We start from the raw sequence: 12,206 nt of genomic DNA, 5'->3' as shown, positions 1-12,206 counted from the left end.
TAGCACAAGGTTAAAGGTTTTTAATGTTATTATGAAATAGTATGGTATAACTTTAAGGGGATACCTGATATATTATGCCAATTAAATGATAGGCCTGCTTATAAATGCTTTTTGCTCCAAACTCAGTTAAAGGGGCCATAATTCTCATGGCTTTGAGTGTTGAACATGTTAAATTTAACTGATTAGCTAATAGAGCAGAAATAAATTAATCTCCATTAAGGTGAGCATAATGTTTCTAAGGCTTCGCAAAATCAAGGTGCTGAACAAAAGCAGATTACTTCAAAAGGATTATATCAAGTATTACCTGTCCAGGACCCAGTGGCTATGTAAGCCCCTAATCAGCCTGATTTGTTTGGCTCTTTCCTTACATGGGTGGCTATAGATGATGGGCATAGAGCTTCAATATATAAAGGCTATGCCTATGGATACAGCAACAAATTCAGGGTTGGTATATTACGCACCTCAAATCAGGCCATCCAAGATGGCTTTTTGTGCTCCTGCTCCGTATTCACTTATATTATTGATTTATATTGACTCATCTTACCACCCCAGCAGATTTGGTAGATGGGTGTCATATACAACTGTCACAAATTTAGCTGTTTTTAACACTGAGATATTACAGAACAGTGGCTTCTGCAAGCAGCAAACCTCACACTGTGTCTTGAATGAAAATGACTACAGCAGACCGCCTCCTCCTTCTCAAGGCAGCAAGAATTTCTCAGTGCTGCGTGCCATCCCTCAGACTTGTCTCTTCCTGCTGTTGTATGGTAAATGTTTGTTGGATGACTTGTCAAACTACAGTAATAGTGAAGTTACTCATGGAATCTGCAAGTAACTTGTGCATTAGTTGTCATATCTGTAATTTGTATTCAAGAAGTGAAATTTTGGTTTTTGTACTTTTGCTTTATCACAGAGTTTTTTTGATGGCTGGGATGTCACGAAAAAGAAGGACAAGACCAAAGGAAGGCACGATAGCTTGCTAAGCCGTAAGTATTGTGGGATGCATGATATAAATCGTGAGTAGTCATCAATACTGGGTTGTTTCAATAGCTGTTTACGTTGAGTTTAGGTTGCAGCAAGCCTTAAAATTAATGGTATCCCACAAAGTAGATTACCATTTAATGACTACTACACCTTGCCAAAGCCACACTTTAATTATTTTTAGTCCCCACTGAATTGTTGTTAATTCAAAAAGGGTTTGTAATTAAGGATTTGTTAATTAAAATTGATTGTTTTACAGTGGCTTTAAAAGTGTTTTTCAACTATTGACTCGGATTTGTTCATCATCAGCTTGGTCAGAGCTGTAGTAAAGTGATGGCATGACCTACTGAAGATTAGCATTACCCGCTATGTGTTTGGATGTTTTAAATGCCAGTGTTATTATGTCAGACTATGTTGCAAAAGCTAGTTTCATTTATTTATTCATTACATTTTATTCATAGAAATGGAGAAAAACTATTTATATGATGTTGAATCAATCAGTGAGACAATATGTTGTCCCTGTTGTTTAGACACAACCCACAACATCCCTGCTGTGATTTTTGTCACAGATCTTTGTTCCATGTTAAGTCTTTCTCTCTCACTACATCCTTTGTATTGACACAATGAGCTCTGCTTTTGGATCAAAAGAAACTGTTGTGTTAACTGATACAGTAATGAATCTTGAATTTCTCATTTTTTTAGATGATCGCCATCGAGTCAAGCTGCACTCTTTGCTCGCAGATCCCAGCTCTGATTACGTCAATGCCAACTACATAGATGTAAGATGTTTTTGCTGTCATTATGCCTCCTTCCTTTGGCTTCTACTCTGACATCTGTCCTCTTTATTACTGTGGTTGATGCAGAGGGCATCTCCGCATATCTTAGACTACAGGAGTTATTCTGTGAACTCTCATTTTCTATCTGCAACTGCAATATATTATATTATATGTGGGCTAGTATGTACGGTCTTTGAAGTAAGCTTTCATTGCAGTGACTTCAGAGATCCTACATGAGCTCATAAGCTCAGAGCATTGTGGCTCATAACTCACTCAAATGCTTTTGAAAGGCAACATTGCACCGGAATTGGACCCAATATAAATTGGCTGATTCTTTCATCGATGTTAAGATATTTTTATCTCCCCTTCAGTTCATCTCAAGTATCTTAGGGAGCCTCTCCATTCCCAGCAGCAGTGTAAGATCTTATCAAGCCAGCTTTGCATTAGATGGACCAACACTACCTGAAGGACAATCAGTATTCCCTTCAGTACAGGATCAGCTGGTCTCTCTCAATGAAAGCGTGCTTGTGAAAACCTCTCAATAGTTTTGATTCCATGTTTACTTTTACCTGCTGGAGTACATATTGCAGGGTTTAAACTGAGCCCCTTTGATCTGAATGCTGTACTACGTCCTTTGTTTCAATTGTTTGCTAAACAAAAGGAAATGTAGAGAGGATAGAACAGACCAGTAGCCGGAGCAGGACTCGGAATATGTGGAAGGTAATGGCTGTAGCAAAACACCAGATCTCATGTTGCTGTGCATTGCCACTTTATCATTTCGTGGCCCTTGAGGGGTGCATTGGGATGAATGCTCCAAGGACCTTTATGTCATTAGCTGTGCCATCAACAGCAATGTCTGCATATCACGCCAAGATCCTTTGCTCACAACACTGGAGTGAAATTATTCCAAATGATTCATAGAACACACCATGGTTGGAATACACGGAACATTGCTTTTTCAAAAGGTTAAATTGAAAAGTTCTGCCACCCTCTTCTCTCATTCTCATGCAGGTTTATATAATTTTCCCTCAGGGATGGTGGATAGAATATTCCTTTTGGTGCCAAATTTTAAACCTTTCCTTTGCTGTTGGTTGTTGCTTACAGACGGACCATAAAAGTGCTGCCCACCACATTAACACAGTTCTTGAAGATTCTACGTTCACTGTTACATATACAGGTGGACCTCAACATACAAACACAATTGGTTCAGACAGGTTTTTCGTAAGTTGAATACAAAATTGCTTTTTATAATCGCCATTTAAATGTCATTACTACTCTGAATACAAACATACTATTCCCTAGGACTTGCCAGAAATGATAAGGAGCATACAAAAACACATAATTAAATAAAGTACAAGTACAGGTTGCATCAAGTTAAGTCTGTCTGGATCCTACGTTGATTTTGAAAAAAAACAACAACAAAAAAACATGGAAAAATCATTATCCAGTTTATGTGATTTCATCTGACTTCATATTTGTTTGCCACAAATGTTGGACTGTTAAAGTCATTACTGTACAATAAATAGGAATAAATATATTAAAATAATATATTAAAATATGATATATCTACTGCTCGTGAGTCATGTGATTGCTTTGAATACAGATAAGTTTATGGTAAACTTTTGCTCCTCACACTTTAATACTTGAGAAGAAGAAGATACTTCAAGGAACTCTTGACCACTTTTGTTTAGCGCATCCAACAACGACAGCCAGTCAGCAGTTGATGTTGATAATCCAATGTATGGTACCGTAGAATGTGATTTAACTTTAGAACAAAGGAAGAGGAGAAGGGTAGATGTATTGTAGGCCAGAGGAAGAGTTGTCATCTGAGTGATGCTCTCCACTTCCACTATCTTCACTAGCCTTTGCTTTATTGTCCATGATTAACAGTAAAGTACCCGGGTTATGAAGCCTGAAGTGTTGAGATGCTCATAGAGACAACAAAAAACAACAACAGGAGGGAGAGTTGAGTGTACTATACTGCTGCAGTACAGGAGTTGGATATTGGCGGTGTGCATTTGTTCGTATCTCCGAATGTCATAAGTTCAATGTTTGTATGTTGAGGACTACCTGTATATGCTATCAGGGACTTTCTTCTCGAGGTCCCTCTTTGGTTCCTCTTCATACATAAATGCATACATCCAACTCTAAACAATAAACTTATCTACATCAACATAACACCATGCCTTTTTGACATCGACAATTCACCCGGTAGGGGTACATCAGAGGAGCTTGCGACCATGTATGTTGTTAATACAAAGCTACAAAAGCAAAGGAGACAATGTACTCGATGGTTGCTTTTTTCTCCTAGATTATGTCTTTTCACATTTGCTGCGCCTCGGTTAAATTGTAGCTACACTGCCCACACTGGGATTGATTCATTTTCTCTGGTTCTTACATATCCGTTAACTGAGAAGGCACTCAAATGTATATAAAATGAATGCAGAGGATGTCCAAAGGTTTTTCTGTATTCACATTCATTTTCATGGAGGAACATAAATTGGTCTTTGCTCGTGTCATACCTGTCCTATCTGCTTTGGAAATAATAATGTTTTTATTTTACTTTATTTTTTTAGACTTAAAACATAAAAAAGGCAATGGGAAATAAAGGGGTTTTTTTTTTGTCTGAGTGGACAAGCCAAATTACTAATTCCTGAATTAATTTCTCAAATGAGAGAAAAACTTTGCCTTGAGGTTTCAAACATCTATTACATTTTGGAGACATTTTTTTCAGTTTTGACCTTATACATACAAACAATTTTCAGTCTTTTTAGTTGGCTGTTGTTTTTGCCTTTTTCTTCTTATAAAGTGGACTAGATGCTACTGACTGATCATGCGACTGTCTCATCTTACGTTATAGCATTGTGGACATGTTCCAAGATCTCAGCATATGATTGTACTGATTACAAAGTCATCAAATGTTGTCATTTGAGTATGAAAACAAGAATTTAAGCCTTTTGAACATTATTTCTTTGCAGGTCTTCAAGGCAAGTTGTTCTTTAATCATTTCATTGCCCTGCTTCCCTGCTCTTTAATCACAATAACTAGCTCTTGTTTCCTCCCCTACTTCCCCTTCTCTTTCTCTGTTTTGTACCTGCTCCTGTTTTTCAACCTCTTACGTCTTTTAGATTCGGATTAACAGGGAAGTAAGTATCATGCTTCTCTTGTCTTTTCATCTCCTCCCGTTTCACGCTGCCCCCTCTTACTGTCTCTGCCAGCCATCCATTGCTTCTCTCCAAAAGCAGATCATTTTTCCCTGTTCTGCTCTGAACTGCTAGGCCTGCCTTTAACCATTGCTCCCCCCCCCCCCCCTTTTTTTTTCAAAACACCTCTCTGCCCTCTCTTATCCATAGTCAGGTGCTCACCTTTTGAGTTCATCAAAGTTTTCAGTCATGTGCTCATGTAGCACACATTTTAGTGTTGATATTCTCTATTTCACTTTCTATGCATCTGATTTTCAACGCCAGCTGTTACAAGTTTGTTTGTGCTACATTTTGCTTCTAATGTAAATGCTGATTAGATGTTGCAAAACATCAGCAGAGGAAACCTCAGAGCTCTGTTTTCTGTAGGTTAATGTTTGGTGAACAGTTTTAGCAGAATTTCTGCAAATTAAACATGGTTTTTATTAAAAGTGCACACAAGGCCTGGTTCTGGTTATGGGTTTTAGTTGGGCTTAACTTTGATAAGATTTCATTATCTCAAATCAATCTGCACCCTTTTAGTTTATTTCCAGTCCACTTTGTGTTTGTGTTCCTTGATGTTTTTCTGTGTGCCTGCTTTTGGAAATTCGGTTGCCAAGGTGGTAGACCAGAAGCCGGTTGGACCCGGAAAAATTCAAACAGAGGTTCATGGGAGTCAGGGTTCCTGCACTCTTCCATCTAAACTGTCCCTTTGTGGCATGGCACTTATGGAATGCCCTCTGTGTACCTGCCTGTATAAATAGTTTGTACATGTTTAGTATTGTTTATTATTATTGTGTGTGTGTGTGTGTGTGTGTGTGTGTGTGTGTGTGTGTGTGTGTGTGTGTGTGTGTGTGTGTGTGTGTGTGTGTATCTGCAAGTTGGGGGGTTAGTGTGTGACAGGATATCTGTGTAGTATTTGTATAAATGTTTATCATATACAGCAGTTGGAATCACATTACCCTTGAGTGACGACACACTCATCTTGGTTCTTGGCATCCATCACACTCAGTCATTTTACATTCAACTCACAGGGTCAACCTGCTGGACTGGGGGGTGGGATGTGTGAACGTGCACACGGTGTCATAACTACATGAATGCCAAGATGGCTGAGAGGAAGCTACCAGGTCAATCAGAATCACTCATACAATTACCCCCACAGCTGAAGATCCTTCTCTTGTCAATCTACCTCTGATCAGCTGCTTGGCTGCATGCAGAGTACCACATGTCGAGCTGCCTTTGGAATCTAGCTCCTTCGCTCTGTATGCAATGACCTGGCTCAGAGAGGGACAGAGAAAAACTTGAATTAATGCTTCTTCTCTATGCATTTCATTTCAAGTGTGACCCAGACTCAGAGTCCATCGCAAAAAGTTTGGCTGGTCACACATGCTAATGTATTGAAAGTAGTGCATCATCAGCAGATAGCAAGGCCCAAATTAGTTTTCATGGCCACCGAAATATATTCAGCCAAAGCAGGGGAGAAATTTAGCAGAGTGCTGACATCAATCTAGGCTCTAAGATGAATAAGAGATGCTGAAAATGGAGATAGAGAATGGAGTGGAGGGGTGAGATGAGAGTTAGAGGTCCCTGAGTCTCACTTCATCATGTGCTCTTGTACTTATTAACTATACCAACTTTTCCCCTCCTCTTCTACACTCCTTCTTGCTCTCTCTCTTCTCACAGGGTTACCAGCGATCCAATCATTTCATCGCCACACAAGGTGAGTACATGACACCCTGCAGCGCCCTCACATTGTTAATGTATGCATTTGTTTTGTGAAATTCTTTGCACAGCAGAGCAGTTGACAGTACTAAAATGTCTCAATTGCATTATTAATGTGTAAACAACAACAATGAGCCCGTATTGCCTCATTTTCACACCTAGAATTTCACCGCAAAGCATCACTTCCCGCATCTGTGAGGAACAGTCTTGTAGCAATCAACTGTAACTGTCAGTCATTCAGCACTGTAACAGCACAGAGAGTCGCTCTATGTGAAGTTCTGCTGTAGTGTCTCTCCTCCCCACCATCTGCATGTGTGGTGCACCATCTCTCTGATGTCAGTTTGATACACTATATAGGCTGCATTCCCCAAGCGACACACATAAACACACTCAGAGAGACAGAGAGAGAGAGAGAGAGAGAGAGAGAGAGAGAGAGAGAGAGAGAGAGAGAGAGAGAGAGTACAGCATTCTCTTTTTATTCTCTGCCTGCTCTGATCCTATTTACTCAGAGATTTTTTTTTTTTCACTCCATAATCCCCCTCTGAATTCCTCCCATCTTCCACTTTGGTCTCGGCTCCGCCACATCAGAAAAGTAACCTCCAAAAATTTTCTCTCTCTAATTTTGCCCAAGAAGTTCATCCAGACGCAAAGGTGCAGATGGAGGTGGGAAGAATCCTTTATTGTTCTTACATCAAACAGAACTTGGTGAAACTAGATGATGTTATAGAAAGATGCCAGTCATGTGACTATTGTGTACGCAGCTATCGTGTGTACTACCTCATAAGCGTTGTGTCACTGCAGAGTGCTGATTGCCTTGTAGAGGATATGGCACAGCAATATGTTGGTTTAGTACTGTAACCTCACAAAAACAAGGTACTGAATGTGAATCTCAACATGACACCTTTCTCAGAGGAGTTTGCATCATTCTCCCTGTGCATGGGTTCTCTCTGGGCTTCCTTTGGGTTTGCCAGGTTTCTACAACAAAATAAAAACATAGAATATATAGGTGAAACAGTGGCCCTAAATCCTTGCAGGTATCTTTGAATGGCTGTCCATGCATTGGGCTTGTCATGAACAGGCAAACTGTCCCAGATATTAATTTCTACTTCATATTCATTGGCACATACTCTAATCCCCATGATTCTGCATGGAAAAATATGTTGTAGCCTGTGAATGGAGAAATACAGTAGATGGTGATTATTTTGTTGAAAACCAATATGGAAAATTAATTTAACAAATTGACTAGCTTTTACAGTAAAACATCTGGAATCCCAAAAATTTGCATTTGCATTTTGACAAGACTGTATGATTATTTAGGAGAAATGGTGCTACACTATTTTTCCTAGTTTTTATTTTATTGATAATAACCCTGTCTTATAGGGTTAAATTATAAATATTATTATTATTATTATTATTATTATTATTATTATTATTATTATTATTATTATTATTATTATTATTATTACTGAGAACTAAATAGCTGCATTCATGACCTTGGAACAGAAATTATTTCGATTTGTTGTACCACAATATAGATAAGTGTCACCTTCAAACCTAACCTGAAGTGATTGTTAAAGTATGGAAATAAAACTCACAAAACACACAAAGTGTCCAAACACATGTAAAGTCTCCCTAACGCTCTTATACATGTCATGGTGAGGCCCATGTGTCTGGTTTTTGTCATAGCTTGAGGTTCATTTGGTATTTAGGGTGCATCTTCCAACAGCTTTGCATGTGCGGCAGACTGCAGGTGCTCTGGGCTAACTCTGTTATATCCAAAGATGAGTGAGAGGGATGAGAGGGGTGTGGGGGAGGTAGATGAGGTGGAGACATGCCAAGTGTACTCCAAAAGCCTGAGTCCATAGCGGTGGCAGCATGGTGTGCTGTGCATACACACCTACTGCCCAGCCTCTGGTATCATGTGTCATCTATCTTTCCACTGACTGCTCCATCCCTCTGGCAATGTATGAGCGTCCTTCTCCTGCTGCTGAAAAATTAACATCTCATGTTACTAATGCACATGGGAGCCGGTGCAGTGATTGCTAACAAGGGAGGTAGCTGTGAATAACCCTGTGAAGTGGAGGGAAAACAGTGGTTAAAGTAGCTGCCTGCATGTGTGAATTACAATTCTCGCTGGCTGGCATCAGCTCATCTCAGGTCAACTGCAGTAGCCGCATGTTGAGAGTATGGTTGTTAGCCCTTCTCATCCTTCTTTAATTTTTCTCAAAGGGCTCTGAATTTAACTTTGAGTCATGTTGTCAAATTTTTATCTTTTAATTGCCTTATTAAGATAACAATATTGTAGTTGCTCACCTAAGGAGACACAAATCCTCCAGAGGATCCTTTTCTGTTGTTTTAACAGCTTAATTCAAAAGCTTATTATGTCGCAGTCAGTTTGAAAAACATCTGCCCATGCATACCTTCCTACCACCTGTCGTTATCTTAACAGTCTTAAGTTCTTTCCAAGTATATCTTCATTGTCACTCTTATGTTCAAACATATTCACCAACTAAAACTTATATTAAAACATCAACATTGATTTAAAGATATTTTGACCAAACATCGTACTATGTAAAATTCTGCAGGTTGCTATGAGCATTAAAACAAGCTCCTTGTAATATTAGCGTAACACTGACTAAAATGACGTATTAATACAAAGAGTGTTTGATTAGATACTGTCAAAAAAGGTCCAAAAAGAACTTTTAAAACTTTGAAATTATGATTTAAAGTTTTCTTGCTTTTGACTCTATTAAGCCATTGACCTGGACTTGCATGAGCCAGGGGCTACAGTTTAACTTATAACAAATGCATGATTACATACGAGAGAAAACATAATAATAAATAGTTAAAATTCTTCTGCCGGCAGCTCCTCTTATAGAAGTCTTCTAGGTCAGTTACAGGAGATGAGATACTACTATTATTATTACTGAGTGGGTAGAAATGAATAGACGTGATGTTCACTAAAAGGGTTGCAGCGTGTTTGGCAGAGGAGTCAGTATGAAGGAGGACCTTGTGATGTTATTAACGCCACAGTGTAATGAAATCAATGAAAGTGTCATCTTCTCCAGGGGGGCATGATTTGTGTCAGCCAGTGCTGTCTGAGAAAGGCAATACAGGAGCTTGTTTGCACAATGGCTGAGGATTTGTGGGTGTATTGAAATGACATTTCTCCGTAGTATTAGGAAAACACAGAGCGGACAATAGTTCATGAGTGACACATTGTTACTCTATTCCCTGACATAAATTACTGAGCGCTTCAACATTGATGGTTATTGCTCCTATTTTCTCTGACTTTATGGCTCTTCTCTCCGACCTCCTTTTCCTCCCCCTCATTCTCTTCCTCTCTGCCTCCCCTCCCTTGTTCTTCTCCCACTCCTCCGCTTACCTACCTATCTTCACCTCCTCTTCTGCAGGCCCCAAGCAGGAGATGATCTATGACTTCTGGAGGATGGTCTGGCAGGAGAACTGCTTCAGTATTGTAATGATCACCAAGCTGGTGGAAGTGGGCAGGGTGGGTTTCCCTTCCTGTTGTCCAGTGACCTCTCCAACCAGTTTTGGAGATTGATGGAGTGAATGCATTTCCGGAGCTCTCTATATCATTCACTCTCCATCGTTGCAGCAGCTACAGCCTGTATTGTGATAAGAAATGGCTGCTGCTGTCTGATCATGAATGATAACCTTTTGCTTGGGTTGTTGTGCTCCAAGGTCAAAGCTTTGATATATATGAAAGACCATGGAGGGACACTGTAATAATAACTCTCCCGCTGCTTTTAAATGCAAGAGGACACGGATATATCTGTGGAGATTCTCAGACATTCTTGTAAGAGCAGCCTCCACAACATCTCGCCTCTCATCCAAGAGACTTCTTCAGCTCTAGACAGAACCTAAGCTCCTCATTCCAATTGATTTCATTCAACACGGATGAACTGACAAAGAATTTGGGATTTTTTTGCTAGAACTGACCATAATTTTGTAAAATATTGTCAGATACCATATTCAGAGATAAAGTCTGTATTCAGCACAAAACTATTGTGCTGATAGCAAGCTTAATTTCCTCATTAGGAGAGAATTAATCAACATTTCCAGTTAGAGTTGTAACAAATACTTGTAAATCCATCAGACAGATAGTATGTAAGTCCATCCAAAGTTTCAAATGACATTTCGTTGTTTTTTTTTTTTTTATATTCATTTAACCTTTATTTAAACATCCATCTATAAAATGATAGATTAAAGATTAAAAGATTAAACACACTTCATTGTCCACACAATCGGGGACATTATCTTTACACTCCTTGTTGTACATGCATATACAGTACATATATACGTGTTAGTAGCACAGCACACACAAACACTGTATACAGGCCCCTGTAAACACAACACACTAGGGGCCTGCTGGCATGCAATTAATCACACATGATTAATAATCATACATGACTGGGGGAGGCGGAGTGATGGGTCGCGACTTCGGGGTGTGCCCCAATGAGCAGCTTGTGGGGGGGACAGCGCCTTGCTGGGGCACCTCAGCAGTGGCTGGGAGGTGAGCTGAAGCCCCCACTGTCAGCTCACACTCCGAAGATGTCCAGCGGGAATGGAATTTGAACCGTCGATGGATGGGCCATTTCTGGTCCTAAGACATTTGCTCTACCGCTGAGCCACTGCTGCCATAGATAGATGGAATAACCTATATTTAACTAGGAGAAGTCTTATATTTTTGAACTATGTTATACAAAAGCATCTTGAACAAGACATGCTGCCAGCATGCTAAAACTAATGATATACTAAATTCAGAACAGGTATCAGCTTTAGTGGTTATATTTGTGAGCAATTACCATGAATTTACTTTACTTACTTACTTTACTTTACTTTTGGCATTGCAGTCCAGGTATCTATGCAAGGAATAGAGAACTTGACAGTAAATTTATAAAATAGGCAGGACCATGATGTGAACTTAATCCAAATATATGTACAAAACATACAGAATGCATTCATAAATTGTCTTCAAAGAAACGAACAAACGGACGAACACACGAACACTGACAGTTACAATAAATCACTGCTTTAAAGCGGGATGTAATCAGCAGTTTCAGCTACAATCTGATCTCAGTTCATTCTGGATCATCAATTTAGTTTAATCCATACTGGACTCTGTACTGGATCATACGAGATGTTATTGTGTCATTATCTAAATATTGTTGGCATTATCTATAAAGTTTGAGACAAATGTCTTGGAAGAGCCTCTATCCTTCTACCAGGGTCACAAACAAACATGACCTCAAGGAAAAATGGGATAATAGAAAATACAAAACATGTTCAATTAAAAAACATAGTGGCCTTTCGGCATTTCATCCATTTAGAGGCTGGTGCATCTATCAACCCCCCATGGGCTACTTTAGTCTTTCCCAGGCTTTGGAGGTGTAGAAAAATATAGTGTCAGAAAATGAGTCCACAGCCTGAAGCACTAGAAAATGTACTGGCACCATGCATCTAGCGGGAGGAGAAAATGTCAGTGCCATAAAAAAAATAATAAATAAATAAAAAACAGAGCATC

General features: G+C 39.3%; 1 protein-coding gene across 6 annotated transcripts in view; it reads left to right on the top strand.

Moving 5' to 3' along the window:
• The window catches only part of ptprua (protein tyrosine phosphatase receptor type Ua), a 184,765-nt gene that overhangs the window by 159,712 nt on the left and 12,847 nt on the right, over nucleotides 1–12,206 (top strand). For 4 of the 6 annotated variants that reach the window (XM_068333143.1, XM_068333140.1, XM_068333142.1 and 1 more), the window contains exons 18-22: nucleotides 914–986; nucleotides 1,684–1,760; nucleotides 4,886–4,903; nucleotides 6,620–6,656; nucleotides 10,072–10,169. In XM_068333143.1, the coding sequence (XP_068189244.1) occupies nucleotides 914–986; nucleotides 1,684–1,760; nucleotides 4,886–4,903; nucleotides 6,620–6,656; nucleotides 10,072–10,169 (303 nt within the window). The remainder of the gene's footprint in view (nucleotides 1–913; nucleotides 987–1,683; nucleotides 1,761–4,885; nucleotides 4,904–6,619; nucleotides 6,657–10,071; nucleotides 10,170–12,206) is intronic. The other 2 variants (XM_068333144.1, XM_068333141.1) reach the window with 1 other exon arrangement.

This window comes from Antennarius striatus, chromosome 14 (genome assembly GCF_040054535.1).
Source record: "Antennarius striatus isolate MH-2024 chromosome 14, ASM4005453v1, whole genome shotgun sequence".
NCBI classification, from domain to species: Eukaryota; Metazoa; Chordata; class Actinopteri; order Lophiiformes; family Antennariidae; genus Antennarius; species Antennarius striatus.
The sequence above is the reverse complement of the archived record's forward strand: the minus strand, read 5'-3'. Positions and strand labels throughout refer to the sequence as shown.